At 41.6% G+C, this 16,220-nt stretch overlaps 1 protein-coding gene across 4 annotated transcripts in view; it reads left to right on the top strand.

Annotated features, from left to right (window-relative positions):
* Positions 1-5,865: 5,865 nt before the first annotated feature.
* Positions 5,866-16,220, top strand: part of RNASEH2B (ribonuclease H2 subunit B) — a 43,124-nt gene continuing 32,769 nt past the window's right edge. For all 4 annotated transcript variants that reach the window (XM_041467079.1, XM_041467077.1, XM_041467076.1 and 1 more), the window contains exon 1: positions 5,866-5,993. In XM_041467079.1, the coding sequence (XP_041323013.1) occupies positions 5,912-5,993 (82 nt within the window). In that variant the 5' untranslated portion in view covers positions 5,866-5,911. The remainder of the gene's footprint in view (positions 5,994-16,220) is intronic.

The raw sequence follows: 16,220 nt of genomic DNA, 5'->3' as shown, positions 1-16,220 counted from the left end.
TGCTCACCACGCACTGACTGATGCCCAGCTGGTCCCCAAGCAGTGATCTCCTTCTTCTGGCCAGCTTCCCAAAGTTTAAATACTGGCCATGGTGTTCTGCAGTATGGAATACTCCTTTGGCCAGTTTGGGTGAGCTATCCTGACCATGTTTCCTCTTGTGCACCTGCTGGCTGGCAGAGCATGGGAAACTGAAAAGCCCTTGATCAGAGTAAGCACTACTTAGCAACAATGAAAACGTCAGTGTGTTGTCAACATTGAGATATATTCTCATACCAACTTCAAAACACATCTCTGTACCAGCTACTCAGAAGAAAATTAACTCTATCCCAGCTGAAAGCATGACAACAAGAAAGAATAATTAAGAGAGAGAACTCCTGGCTATGATGTTGATACTCCACTGCCTTAGGACATTTGAACATAAAAATATACACAACTAAGGCATTTAGAATTTGAATGTCTTTATCTCACAACCCTCTTCTTCCCTAGAAAGGTCACTAATGTCATCTGAGATACCCTGAGGTATCTGACACGTGTACATGCCACTAGAGGCTATGACAAAAGACCTATGGGAGACAGCACCCTACTAGACCAGAGGTGGATGGCCAGGTGTATACACAGAGAGATGTACAGGGTATGTATCCATGTGTATAAACTGTGGTAGAAAGGTATTGTTAACATTTTTTTATCCTATAGATATTACATTTTAAACCATTGATACCCTGGAAGGAAAATTGCAGCCTCAAGACCCTCAAAATACTTTTGGCTAATAACATTAACAACAACAACCAGAAAAAATAACAATAATAATGCCACTACACAGCACTTACAAGGGTCACTGTAACATTCAATCTCAAGTGTTACCTTCTTTCTTACCACCCTGGACATTTTGTTTCATAGCTTTTATTCATGCTTTCCAAGTGAACACTTGCTTTCAGAGAGTGTCCTAATGGGGCTGAGAAATTTGTTGAAGTACACAATAAAGGAAGGCAGGGCTAATACGGCTGCTATAACGGTTTTGATATATATTTATAACTTTTAATCTGAAAATATTAATAAATTCTCATATGTTTGGCTTTTTTTAAAAAAAATTATTACAGGGGCTTTGTAGGCTTTTTTTGTTGTTGTTGTTGGTCTTTGGGGGTTTTTTGGATGTGTTTTTTTTTAGGTTTTGCTGTTGGTTTGTTGGTTTTGTGCAGGAGGTGGGTTTGTTCTTGGTTGCGGGTTTTTTGGGGTGCATGTGTGTTTTGGGTTTTTTACAGTGTCTGAGTCATAATGAGGATATTTTGCAGTAACTTACTGCTGTGGATAAATGTATCAAGCACATTAAACAAGTGTTGCTACTGTTCATTTCAAGCTAGCTCACAATCTGTATACTCATTCAACTTTTTTCTCTAAACAGTATACATCATTCTGAGCAGCTTCTATAAACAGACCAAGATCTGCTTGCTATAGCAACACACCTCCAATAAGTGAATTTTCTGGCTGATTAAACAGAGGAAGAATAACACTTAGATCTAGCATACTTGTGTCAATAAATATCTGCTCGTGCTAACCCCACAGTAAGGTCCTCATCCATTCTCAGGGTGCCATGGAGGCACCAAAAACAGGGGGAAAAGGAGAATGACAAGAGTGATCACAACTGTATGTAAACAGGGGCCTCTCCCAGTACAGACAAACAAAACAAACAAAAAACAACAACAAAAACCTCTTACCTTTCATCTGAGGTATCTTCAGTTTGGATATCTACCTCTAGATAGGTAGGCTAACTCTGACATAAACTTACGAAGTAGCTCAGATGGATGCTACTCTGCTTCTCTCCATTTAGTAGAAAAAGACACTATATAATCAGATTGAAACTACACATTTACAGTATAAAATTAGGCAATATGATTACTATGGTTTCTGTGGGTGTGCCTACATTTTCCCATCTAATTCTGCTTTCTTCCTTTTCTTTCTCTTACTGCTATTTGACCTGACATACTGGCAAACTCTTGAACTTAGTAGGTTATTTCTATTAAGGCCAAAACCTACAATTGTTACCTATAGGTGCACAAGGTGATGCAACCTTGTTTAGTGCAAAGGACAAAGTGATTTCTGCTCAGAGCTGGTTAGAATATTTTTCACTGTGGCTTGAGTGCTTTTAAATGAATACTGTTATTTTCCTTAAAATGGACTATTTTCAATAAGAGAAGCACTTGTTTAGACAAATGCTGTCATGAACAACAATTTAAAATAATTACTTTTCAGCCTGACAGACTGACTCAGAATTTCAGTTAGAAATTCAAATGATGTTTTATAGGTTTGCAATGCCAGCATGTGTCCTTTCAGGTCAATGCCATCTCTGTGTCTGGCCTCTATATTTCAATTTGTTTAAATGCCACAAATGTTTTGTTTTGAATAAAACAAACAAACAAACAAAGCAACAATTTGGCCTGTGATTAACTTAGAACAGTATTTTAAACTAGATAACTTAAAATGGATCATAATTATCATGGTACATCTGCTGGTTACATGTATCACTAGGTCTTTTACTGGCATTAAATGTAACCCTTGCATCCCAATGTGCAGGTGACCCTTAAATGTGCAGAGCAATGGATTTAAAGCCATGCATGTAAATGCTTGAACGACTGAAGCATATAAACTTGGCCCATATTTGTTGAAACAGTGTAAAATGAAACATAATTATGTGGAAATAATCTTGTCTTTTAAACAAGAACTTCTACTTAACAATGAATCACACTTCTTTCTATACAGTCTTTTGTTTCTTGCTCTGAGCAAAGTTTAAAACTGCCTTCACTTAAAACTAGTGTAGAGTAGAAGGAAGGAGTAAATTCTGCAGCTGAAGGTGGACAAGAGGTAGCATTTTTTTGGCACCAAAAATAAGTAATTTTTGTTTGGCAAAAAGGGACGCTTGCATTTGCACAGATATTTGCATTATAAGAAGCAGGCCTAGCAGAAATGAATGAACAGACAGCACGTAGGTGAAGTCTGAATGCAAATCAAATGGCTCTGAAATGTGGAAAACAATTGTCCTCAGACTGGGTTAGGGTTAGTCCCATATTGGATGCATTTAACTTTCTGGACTTAATGAGTCATATGGACCCAAATGAGAATACCCATGTGCATGAAATTAAGATTTGAGTATTTAAAAAGGATATCACTGCAGCAGTTCAGATCACTCTAGTGTTTAACACATCAGCATTTTCTTTCGGGGAGACACCACTACAGTTTAAAAGTGTTGGCAAGCCTGAAGGTAAAGTATTTAATTCTTAAGCAAATAAGATTTTAGTATCATCAGCCCTTGACAGAAATCCCTAATTAGTTTATCTTTTGCTTATAATGATATAGTATATCCTCTGTTTATAAAGGGGAATGGTATATATCAAGTGCGGATGAGTAACAGCAGAAAGTTTTAAATATTTAATATGTATAAATTACTGCATAATTTTTATTCCAAAACTGATGTCATTCTAGAGCCTTGTCCAGGCCTATTTGAGAATTTCCGTTTGGGGCATTTCAAAGTATCTGAGAAAAACATTTCTATCTGAAAGTTCCTGGAAAAGGACATTATAGATCCCAGGGCCAATATAATCTAGAGATTGTGGGAGATGCTCATAAATCAAAAGAAATGAACAGCTGAATTGTCCATTCAGCTCAGTTGATGGTAGGAGTACTCAGCACCTCTGAAAATTAGCTTGCTTACCAGGTGCCTAAATAAGGATGGAATGGTGCTTTGAAAAATGTGAGCTTAATAAGTCAGTTTGGTAAACATACAGCAATGTTTGCTACAACATTTCCATCACACGCTACAGCCAGGGAGGAAATAGGAGGTCTGGAACTGCAGCTTATGCTTCTAGACTTGATCCTGACACACGCTGCATCTGGAGGCTGGCAGACTTGGATTCCTGGCTTTTCCAGAGCTTTTTTAAGTTCAGTGGTGTACAACATGCTAAGAGCTGCCATTTTCAGGACTAGAAGCCAAATCTTATGGAGAACCCTTTTTTCTACATGGATGGCTTTCCTTCTAGGAAGGTTTCAAACACAGCTATCAGCTCTGTTCTGCTCTTCCAGCAGTTTTGTACAGATTACAGTGGAATTGTTGAGCTTCCTTCTCTCTTTGCTAACATAAGAAGTGAGGAGAATTTTACAAGACCCATCAGTGAGTGTTGCAATCCAGGCACACACCACGGCAAATTGCAATCACTCTGAGAGCAAGTGATTTCTCTGGGGACTTCAAAACACATGCTGCAGTGCGGTCTTTGGCACTTAATTCTTGCCTTACTTCAATCAGTGGAAAAAAAGTCAGAAAAATTACAATAAAACAAATTTAGATTAATGTAATCTCAGTGATGAAGGTATATGCTCAAACTTCAGGAAATTATTTTTTTCAGCCTTACATCAGCTCAGCTGTTTTGCATATGCTGGCCTTGGTTAGTTCTGCTCTGTTAGTATGTTTTTAATATTTGTTTAATATCTCTGAGATTTACAATTGATATGTATACTTTAATACTTTTGATAACATAATATTTATTCCTAAATCTCTGGGAAGGTGGCCATCAATCCAGTCTGGTGCAGGTAAAGCCAAGTTTACGTACATACATGTACATGTGCATGAAAATATGCATTTTGTGTTGTGGCTATGGCTTCTCAGGGCCATCTGGAGGTAAAGAACATATTTACCAGGATCATGTTGTACACATGACCCACACAGCTGGGTAGGATGACGGCTATGAGAGAACTGTGACTCTGCCCTCGACCAGCCTTGTAGGAGTTCCATTGAATGGCCAAGGCTGGCAGGCACCTCTGGAGAGGGTCTAGTCCAGCCCTCTTCTCAGGGCTACAGCTGCAGTGGCTAGTCAGAGCAACACACAGCCTGGTTTTTGGTACCTCCACTGATGGAGACACCAGAGTCATTCAGGACAACCTGCTCCACTAAAGACACATTTTCTTATGTTTAAATGGAATTTCCTTCAGTCTGCACCGTTTGTGCCAAGCCCTGTCACACTGTTAGAAAGAACTAACTACTACAGTACTGACATGTCATGAGATGTGGCTGGAGAAGGGGGTCGTGCAGAGGTAGGGCAGCACTTTTCCTGGACAAACACCCTTTTTCTAGTTCCTGGAGATGAGCACAACACAGTACAGTTTAAACACGGGAATGATGAAGCCAGGAGGAGGGCATGGACTGTAGAGGGGGATCAAGACCACCCAAGCCCCCCAAAGGCCTCTGACCCATTTCCAGAAAGATCGGACTGCACTCGGTAACTAATTTACACAGAAAGTGAGAAGCCTGTCTTCAAGGTGGAGAAAACCTATCCAAACAAAGGTATCCCTCCCAAGCCTGGCGACGCCTAGGACTAGGATGAATGCTGGAATCAGAACTGGCGATCTCTTTTCCCCTTTCTTTTCCTCTCTCTCTTTCTCTCTGCCCCTCTTTAACTCATCTCTTCCTTTCTCTCTTCCCTTTCAACCTACCCCTATATAAAACCCACTGCCATGTGCTTACACAGTAGGCCAAGGACTAACGAAACAACTTCCACGCCAAGTGCGCGATTCACTAATAAAACTTTCTGATTGTTTGCGGACCCCGTGGCTTCTGCCGCTCCTTTGGACCACGAGCCTTCAGGAACCTCGGGCGCTGCCTTTCCCTTGCGGGTGGGACATCCCGCCCGCCCGAGCCCTGAGGGGCGGCGGAGAGGGAGAGGCTCTGCCGCCGGCGCTCCCGCCGCCACGGCCGCACCGCCCGCCGCCTGCATGTGCCGGGAAGGGGAAGAGGCGGAGCGGCGGCGCATCCCGAGTCATGGCCGCGCCCCGCCGCCGCCCGGCCCCTTCCCGGCCTGCCCCGCCCGCCCGCCATGTTGGTGCGGCGGCGGCGGGAACGGGAGTGGCGGGATTGCGGGGCGCTCGGAGCATGCGGGGCGCACGGAGCGGGCAGGGCGCGGAGCGGCGTCCCGCGGGCGCGCCCCCCGCGCAGTGGGTGCTCATTGCCCCAGGTAACCCGGCGGGGTCGCTCCGCGGAGGGGCGGCTCTGCCGCAGCGCCGAGCTCTCCGCCCCGCCGGCCGGCTCGGGCGGGAGGCGGGCGCTCGTCCCCGGGCCTGGGGCAGGTGCCGGGGCTGCTGCGGGCGGCCGGGCCCCGCCCGGGTGTGCTGAGGCCGCTTGGACACACGGCCTCTACACGAGGCCCCGCACGGTACCCGCCCTCCCCTCTCCAGGGACCCCGTTTCCCTCGCTGGATCAGTGCGTTTAATTTACGTCTGTCATTAGCATTTTGCCAAGGGCTCTTGTCACCGATGTCCCCGGTGCGGTCTCGCTGTCCCCTCCCCGGAGCTGGCGGCCCGCCTTGCCTCCATGCCCTCAGTCCCTTGCTGCAGCTTTTGAAGGAAGCGCTTTAGTGCCCTGAGCCACAGCTGTCAAACAGACATCAGTGCTAAAGCAAGGCAGAGGGATCTCCTCAGCTCCTGGTGCTGAAGCAGCAGAGCTCCGCACGGCAGCTCTGCAGGTGTGATATCCACTGTGCTGCTGAGGCTCTCGCTCTCTCCCATGTGCGCTGAATCCGTGGGAGGATGCCTTTGCTCCTTACATGTATTTCTGCTCCTTACATGTATTATCAGGTTTAAACAAACAGATCACAAAATGATTTGCTGCTAAAAAGGATGAGTGAAACCGGATGTGTTCAAATGCCAAGTCATTAAGAGGAAGGAGACATAACTGTCCTTTTCTAGTTTAGTTTTTAAGGAAATGTGACTTCCATGATTATCTGTGGGCCAGCTTTGTACTGTGGCTATTTCCTAACTTGCCCATAACTGGACAGTGATAATAACCAAACCTGATAAAAAGGATGGAGTAATTTTCTGAGCTTTGCCTGTGATGGTGTGAGAAATGCTGTAAACGGCATCACTGAAGGAAAGGTATAGCAAGAACTTTGTTCAGCAAAGGTGGAAAATAAGGCAGGAGCTCAATCTTGAGACATGTGCCCATAAGAAACCAGGCTTCTCTAGTTACATGAGAAACAGAACCAATTGCTGTGATTTCACTGATTCCTCTCTTCCTCTAGTTTTAACTTTTCAGTTCCACCCTTTGGTATCTGACATATTTGATGCCTAAGAAAGGAATTTATAAAGTGAGGAATTCCTTTTTTTAATATTGACTCTGTGAAGACTAGGATTTAAAGCTGAATCTTGTATCAGATGACTGGCTATGCCAACAGATGTCCATACTGTGCAAATATTTACAAATATGCTTAGCTTATGCATGAGTAGTCAGTTCTGTGCAGTAAGTTAAACTCTTCAGTAAGTGTTTGCAGGATTGGAGCCAGAGCTTGTAACTTTCATGAAGCCAGACAGTTTGTATTACCAATTATGCCAGCACAGCTCTGACAAAATTTATGTAGTACTCCAGACCTGTAAGAAAGTTTATTAAGCCTTAGTTAAACTTCAAAGCACATAGTGATTTTTTTAAAAAGTCTGATAAATTCAGAACTCCACAGCTGATGAGAGCCAGCCAAACAAAACATTTCATGATTTTAGTTTTAACATTATTTTCAGAAAAGCTTTTTTAAGTTAACTTGTTACCACTTTTCAGAATTTTGCATTTCATAACTGCTCTGTTGAATGAATCTCAGAAATTTTTCATTGGCTGTTTAGCAGAATGTGTAGTAGGAAGACCCGATTACTTTCAGGAATGAAGATGGTTGCAGTTGGATTTAGAACAGAAATGTCTTTTAATGGTAAAATTCTATTCATATGACCATCTCTATCTTCATAATACCAGTATGGCATTATGATACATACATACCTAAAACCAACTGGTGCAAATAAGTACAGGATCTGTTTCTGGGTGTGAGTTCAATGCCATTTGTTCCTGAGTCTACTAAAAAAAGCTTGTCTGCTTTAATTGCATGGACAACGAATGGCTGCTCTGCCATTCAGAGCATGTGTGATGACTGACGGGACAAATTTCAGTTTTATTTTTGATTTTGTAGTTTCTATATTGGTTTCAGTGTTCTGGAAACAGCTCAGAAACAAGGAATCTCTTCTGTCAGGTAGAACTGCGCGTGTTCTTTGTTGAAGTTATGATTCTGGCTAGAGGAATGCAGTCAGGGTGAGTTTTTTACCAATGGTGTGAACTGTTTTTAGAGGGACAGACTGTCACTTTCTGTAGAAAGTGATTGATTCTTCATATTTCCAGCACTGTAAAAGTTTGGTAATTAGTGATCCTCTCATGCCTATGCATCACAGGACAGAGCTACAAGCTATGTGCTCAGCAGTGACTTTGCATGGTTTGTAGAGGTGGGTGATGGTGGGGAGAGGAAGAGGAGTTGACTGAGCCAGACTTTGTCCTCATCAGCCCTTCTGCCACACCAAGATACTCGGGCTGTTTGGCATGGGAGAGTTGCACAAAGGGGACTCCAAGTAGGAAGGGAAAAGAAGAGCCTCAGACAGTCATGTCTGAGCTGACTGCTAAGCAACTTCTGGGTGAGATTGGAAATTGTACCTCTTGAGATGGTAGCCTGCCCTTGGCCTGCTGAGAAGTCTTGTGGTGGTATTTCTGCTGATACTTGCTTTTTTTTCCATGAAGACAGGACAGTTTGACATGCAAATACAATCATATTTTTGTTTTGTTTTTGTAAGTGTAATGGTTAGGGATTGAACCATCAAGGGCAGGACAAAGATGGAAGCCAGAAGTGGTGGGAGAGGAGTTAGGAAATGCTGCTCAGGCAGAGTGAGAAGAAGGTGGTAACCATGTTAATGACTCCAGAAAGGCTGGAAGTCGCTGATGTACATTGTGCAGCCTTATTGGGGATGTGTAGTGAAAGGTTGAGAAATGGATGTGAGTGGCCAGGAGAGAAAAAAGTGAACAAACAGGAGATGGTGGGATTGATTGTTGTGGAGGAAGGTGAAAGGACAGAAAACTTGGTCATGTTGGTAGCGGTAGAGCTGTGCATGCTGGCCTTGAAACAGAGTCAGCTCTTCGGGCCGTTTCTGCAGTTGCAGATTAGCTGTGCAGTGGATATACAGGCACCAGATTTAGCCTGGGGCAGGCTCAGCTCAGCACTAGCAGTTTATTAATTCATGTGCTGTGCCATGTTAACACATCTCTGCTGTTTCCAGAACCAGCTTTGCAGTGCAGCTGCTTTCAGACAGTGTCTGAACTAATAAGTCCTGATGGACCAAGCTGGCTCTGTGTAGACCCACTTGGGTGTTTCTGTGCTGTGCGCCATGTTCCAGGGGATTTTATTAGCTTGGCTGGAAATCTGGATCTGAGCTTGCTTTGTGCAGAGTAGTTGACGTCGATGGTTAAGGAGACCTCCCGAATCTGGAGTTCTGGAGGAATCATGGTACAGAGACACCAAAGTGCTAACGAGTCCTGAAGGACCACATGGGCTTCGTTGGTGGACGGCTGCATTTCCAGATAGTGCTTTCCTGCATTTCCAGTGGGAGCTGGATAATCAAGGCTGTTACATTACCCTTGTATCCAAGCTCTCTACCCGTGAGAATGTAGAAATGCCTGTACTGGCTTTCTGTTGTTGGTCTAGCTACTGAACAGGTACAAGGGAAAAGTAGTAGCTCTTGGGGATTAAACCTTGGCTCTCTCACGGCTACAAAGTTACTAATGATGTGCTTTAATAGAGCAGATTCTGTCTGTATTTACTGAGTATCCATGTACTTTAAAAAAAAACACTGATACTTTTTAATGTGAATGTAGGAAATTTCTACCTGTCTTTTCAGCTGGGCCCATGGAACTACCATTTTTTATGTGTTCTCTGAAAATCATAAGAGCTAGAAGTTATTTTCTAGACTGAGAAATATTGTTGAGACCCAGCAGTATTTTAGGGCTATCTAAATCTAAAGATTTTTAATTTTAGGACAATCTAAATCTAAAGGCAGAACTTTGAAAAACTCTCAAATACTGTGGTAAAGTCACTGTGTCTGAGGTAGATGTGATCTGAGCTCTGTATAACAAACAAACATTCTTATGTAATAGCTTCAAACCGGTCTTACTAAAATCACACTAGCTGCTTAACAGGATTGGTGTGAAGGACAGTCTCTTTTTCAGTATTCCTCAGGGATAGGTGTTATGTCAGAACTGAAACTATTTCTATCCTTCACTGGTTTTAGCAAAGAGGTCAGGAATTGGAGGCAGTTTTCTAAGTGTGATGTTCCATTCTACACCTAAAGTTAAGAGTGATGTGTTTAATATGTTCTTTGTCTGTATTAGGAAAATAAGTAGGGGTTAGCTGCATGCTGAAAATTATTCTCAACCTTTATTTTTCTGAGCTAGACAAGTTTAGCTGAGCACATTTTTTCAGTCTGCTGTTTTCTTAAACAGTAAATTGATTAGCTATTTTATTGTTTTGTTGGAACTGCCATATGAATAGAACTGGAAGGGTTGCAATGGGGGAGGGAAATTTAACAATCCTATTATTTTTAGGAATTACTTATTCAAAAATAAAAGGAGCAGTTTCAAATTATACTTGGCAAATTGTTTGAACAAATCTCATATATGCCAAAAGTCAAATGGAGGCAGAAATAAATGGACTGTGATGCCAAACCATGGGGCATCAGCACACATTAAATTAATCCTCCATCCTTTCAGTTGAGACTAAGGAACTTTTGTCTCCATGCAGTAACCAAGGAAGTATTTGACTTGAAAATTTTGGGTCATAGTGAGAGAAGGTGTCATAGAAAAAGATGCTGTGGAATACTTAATTTGTGAGAGTGGTTTGCTTTAAAAACAGAAGTAGACAGGTTTTACATTAATTTTTTTTTTCCATCCTTGCACTTTGATACATGCTTTCACTTAGTGTTTTTAAAAAAATTCAGTTTATCTGCTATGAAATAGATCACACTGCTTGGCTGTTAGGGTGCTTGAATCAAAAATTGTAATGAGTGTCAAAATTGAGCAGAATAATTGAACATTAATACTTTCCCAGAATAATCTAGGTAAAGAACTTGGAAATAATGTTGCAATAAACAAATATGTATTTTTTTTTAACAGCTGAGTCAAAACATCAGAAAACCTATATAAAATAATTGCACATGTTTATATACCTTTTTAATAAGGTGAAAGTGAATATGCTTATTTTAGAAGTTAGTACTCTGTGGGCATATTTTACTAAACCTCCCCCTAAACTGGCATTTGCATCTCCTGAACAAAGCCCTTTGCCTGCAGGTAATTTGCACTCTTTCTTACATGTCATCTCCTAAAAGGCATACTGAGCTCTGCTGTGAATAAAGCAGATATAACTGGCAAGCTAAGGAGCCAGAAGGAAGCATAGCAAATAAAATAACTGAAAAGAGATGTTTTAATGTGTAACACCATCTCCCACTTCTGCTTTCTGCCATCTGGCTTGGAAGAGACCAACTTATGCCAACTTAGGCCTCTCTGCATATGGGAATAGGGCTGATTCAGCCAGTAATACAGCTGCACCAGTGCTGACCCTATAAATATTGAGAAGGGAAGTCTGTAGTTTTTATCCTTTCAAGTGATAACCAGTTCTTGAACTTCTCAAGACTGACCTCCCCTTTATTCAGCTGAAACTCTGCATGTTCTGCCAAGCATCTCGACTTCAGTAATGGATGAATTAGTACTGTCCATTGCTGCTAGTGAGTCCATGAACATGGGGGTTTTTTGGCTAAAAAGTGAATTGTGCCAGCATAAAAGGAAGCCAAAAGATGCTCTCAGGCTTAAATCTTAAAATTTAGCTGTATTGCCTAGCTGTGTCCTGGAGCAAAAGACCATTCAAACTGTTAAGTAGCATTTCTTTCTGACTTTGTGGTCAAGATAGAAAACAGTGCCTTTTTTAGATACTGTGGTTTATTGTACAATGTTCTAAATTATGTCACATTGAACATTGTTTCCTTAGGGCACTAAATAATAAATGCCATGATTACCAAACCGATTATCATTCTGTCTTTTACAATAGCCATGGCAAAAGTCCCTTCACTGAAGCGAGAGCTATGTACAGTCATAGAAGGAGTAAGGTGATGAGGTAACATCAAATTTACATAACTGAATAACAATTAAGAATATTTCCAAAAATCAAGTGTGGGCAAGTACAAACCCATACCCTCTGTGTAAGCACCTGCAAAATACTGGCTGTTTGCAGAGGTGAATTGAGCTGTGTTCTGTTCAGTGCTCCCCTGAGTATTGTGAGCCAAGGAAGCAACAATGTAGACCTGTGGCTCATCTCCTGCTTTCTCAACTCTATCAGTTCACATATGATCTGGTTTTCTGATTTGTGTACATTGGTCAAAGACACCTGTGTCACATGTGGAGTAGGGTGTATTCTACTCCATCAGCTCCTGCCTTGGGTCCTGTCTCTTGTTCCAGTGAGCTTACTGATAGGATTGAAAGTTATTTACTTCTTCATTGTAGTTGATTACTTCTCAGCTGGATGAGTAGACTGAGCTGACTTGCTGTGGGGCCATAAGCTTGCTAGTTTTGGTGGTACAAAACAAGAAGGGAGCAGAGTTGGGGACCCCAGGACTGCACTTTTCTATGGACTGTGGTCTTTGGCCATTTGAAGCCATTTATGAAACTGTATCCTCAGTCTGTGCATACCTGAATTCATTTATTATACTTGCAGTTGATTGTTACTTAAAAAAAAATCAAAAATTTGGGTGATACAAAGTACTGGATTTATTAATTATTTTTCACTAGGCTTTTTTCAGGGCATGCTGCACAACAAAGGACATGGACAGTGAATTAAAGCCATTTTCTTGAGGGTTGAGATTCGGAAAAGAACACAAAATGTTTAATAGATCTAACCTATCTGTACCCTTAGGCTACATAGTTTAAAGTCTTCCATAAAATGTCTGTTTAATGGGCTCCGTCATAATGTCTCCATCCGACACACCTTTCATGCACAGTTAGAAGTTAAGAAGGGAATGGAAAAGACTTGTGTAGGTGACGTATGGTTTAATATCTGTTTTTCAATGAAATCTTAACTTTATATTTCCAGACTTAAATAGTCTTTTTTCTTTGCAGGCTGGTGGTGGTTGGGAAATTTGTGCTCTCAGAGGGTTTTTTCCTCTTACGCATTTGACAGATATTTACAGCCTTTTTGCTTGCTTGGCTGGCAGCTTTTTGCATGGGAACTCCATATAACTTGATATTAGTCTGTTATATATAGTATTCTATAAGCATTTTTTAAAAAAAGGTGAATAGACTTTGCATCATCCATAACGGTTTCATAGCTCTTAGTGGGAGTTTTATGTTGTTTTTCAATTTATTTATGTTGCTGTACCAGGTAACACTTTTTTGTTTTAACGACCAGATTCATTAGTGCCTCATATCTATCCATGGTGGAAGAAATCATTGCCAGAAATCCTTTGAAAGCATTGTTTTGTTTATGCATTTTATAGGTTGTATGTCTGACCTCCATGAAACACCATAATCTTTTCTCCTTTTCTTCAGCTGTCTCCTGGAAGTATCTGCCTTCTGTCTTTTTAAAGAGTGACTTGCAGGCTGAGATGCCTCCTTGAGACAGGATTAATAGAACCTGTACCCTTCTATTAGTTTTTTATATCATTGTAGTGTATGTTGTCCTAGGAGAAAATCATGCTGTAATGACACATGTTAGTAAGCTGACCTGACTGTGGGCCTTTGTTGGTAGAGACTTTACTGTTCAAAAAGCTCTTACCTATCTCCCCCCAAGTGTTCTTGGGGGAAAAAGTTTCTCAGGTCTGAGCTATGGGAACTGTTATTATAAACATAGTGGCAATCATTTGATGTTTTCCTTTAGAATTTAACAAAACAGCTCTTCCTGTAATGTTACTTTTTACTGTTTATTTTCTGTAAGGTGATTTCTTATCTGGAGGTAAACCTTAAAATGGAAAAAACCTCCTAACCTAGTTTAACTCTCATTTTTTTCTAGAAAATGGCTACAGTACTGCTTTTAAGAAGTCTGTGTTTACTTAGCTATAAGAGATCCTTGCTGAAGTAGAAGGACTGATAAATGTAATGGCATTAAAGAAATCCAGTTACCTTTCCTGGCTACAGTCCAGAACACAAATAAGTTAGGTTTGGACACCTAACATCAAAAATCCCTTGCTCAGCATTTTCCTAGTCACGAGGTATTTAAATTCAGATAAATAGGGCCTTCTTTGCCCTTAAGGCCATATTAATACTGCATCCAGTTTTCCAAGCAGGCATTCTCCCAATTGCCTCTTTTTTTTGTCTGCCAACTTGACATATAGTAAGCCAATCTATAACAAAAATATACTTCAGATGCCCCTGGAAGTGGAGTGGAATACTGCCTACATTTTGAGGAAATTGAATGTTAAAGAAACTCAAAGAAACCGCTTTTGCCTTTGCCCGGTCCTTCCCTTCTCTTTGTGTGTGTGCATGTCCCTTCAGGCAAACTATTTTCCGTGGCAGCTGTGTGGAGAATGTGACGTATACTCTGATCCCATGAGATACTGGGACAGAAGCCTGCAGCTCAGACTGTTTGTTGGGGTTTGATCCCTGCTGCCCTCTGTGCCCTGCTGAACCCTCTGGAGCCTGAGGAGCACCAAAGAGTCCCGTGGGCAGAGCTGTGCTGCTCTTCAGCACGTGGGGAAGAGCTGCTGGCAGGACCAGAGGGGCAGATAGAGGGTGCTGAGCCTGGAATGGCATGGGGCAGGCCTGGATGAAGGAGGGTGGTTTTCTGGTTGGGAAGGTAGAGGATTGATGATGAAGAGAAGGGAGACTGTATTCCTTGGGTTTGTTACACTTTGTGCTCCCTACCTGTAGGTGTCCCCCAGGCTTAGCAGAGATGGATAAATTCAGTGTGTTACTAGCAGGTTAGGAAGAGAACATCTCAACCCAGTAAAGATGCAAATGTCATTAAAACCAGCAAAAAATTAGGAAGGATTGTCGACTTAATTGCTGACAAGATGCAACTTCAGGCTCAGCTGGACGGATTCCCAGTGTTCATCAATCTGTGCACGAAGAAAGCAGAGCAGGCGAGCGCTGAAAGTTCCTTTGGGGTTTTTTTGTTTTGCTTTTTGTTTTAAATTTTGAAACTCACATTTACTGTGTATATTTTAATATGTTCATGTGAAACACATCAAAGTAAACACGTGCAGTGTGTTTCTTTCACTGTCATTAATCACTTCAGTGTTTTAAAAAGTAACAAAAAATACACTAATGTTAAACTGTGGTCAAGAATTGAAATATACACAGCTCTAGAAACTGGAAAGTCGCCTTTGCCAGGGCAAATGTAGCTTGACAACCATGTGTTTATGTATCAGCATATGAAGCAAGTCTGCTTAGCAAGTACGGACTTTTTCCATTAAAAGCCCTCAACTTATATTGAAACTTTTTGAAGCACTTTTTCAAGCCACCTGAAGACTCAGTTGAGTATTGAAGGGGAGAAAATTATTTTAAATACTCTGAACAACTCTGAGAATTATTACCCTCCAACAGTTTTATCACTGAACACAGTTGTTTTTTGTGTCCCCCTTATGTCTTTATCTGGGCAACTTCTGTTGGTGGCCCAACTGAATAACAAGGGGTGGACATGAAGGTTGGGAGTTATTTGGGCCTTTTGGTTTTTTGCCCATGAGGTGTTAGTGAAGAGCCAAGTGTGAGAAGTCCACTTGTTCTTTTCAGATATGTTGGGGCTTTCAGCCAGGGTGGAGGACAGCTACTTTCAGTTATTCATACTTCCCTGTTTGCCAATGAATTGTGCCAGCTCCCTCTTCCCACACCTGCTGGACGTTACTGAAAGGGGAAAGTCAGTGTGGCGCTTCTGTTCCTTTGAATAGTCATGCAGTCTGCCTCTACTGCTCCTCTCTGCTTTCCTCAGCAGCACCGTAACACAAACATCAGCCTGATCTCTGTCAGTCCATTCTCTGGGGTCTGGATACTCATTATATATGTGAAATGGTTTAGTAATTTTCCTTGCTCTAATGAATGCCTGTATGAAAGGAACTGAGGTAGAACTGGCAGTGTGCAGGCTAAGAAAGATGATGCTGTCACGGTGCTCTTGAGATGTGGGAAGTTGTTTTCATAAATATAAGTTAGACTTTCCCTACAAAGAGAACTTGGCTAGAATATAATTAACTGGGGATACTTATAGATGTGGGTTTTTTTGTACTTGAGTCAGCGTCCTTGTGGTAGCTGTTTCCTTCTTTTTTGAGTTTCACAGAAAAAAAATTATGCTTTTGTGGCTCTGCTTTTTATCTTCTGTTGGTTCAAAGATACAGGAAAGAAAATATCTGTAAGGGGCTTC

This window comes from Pyrgilauda ruficollis, unplaced genomic scaffold (assembly GCF_017590135.1).
Source record: "Pyrgilauda ruficollis isolate IOZ18807 unplaced genomic scaffold, ASM1759013v1 scaffold20, whole genome shotgun sequence".
Classification (NCBI taxonomy): Eukaryota; Metazoa; Chordata; class Aves; order Passeriformes; family Passeridae; genus Pyrgilauda; species Pyrgilauda ruficollis.
This window is presented reverse-complemented; position numbering and strand designations above follow the sequence as displayed.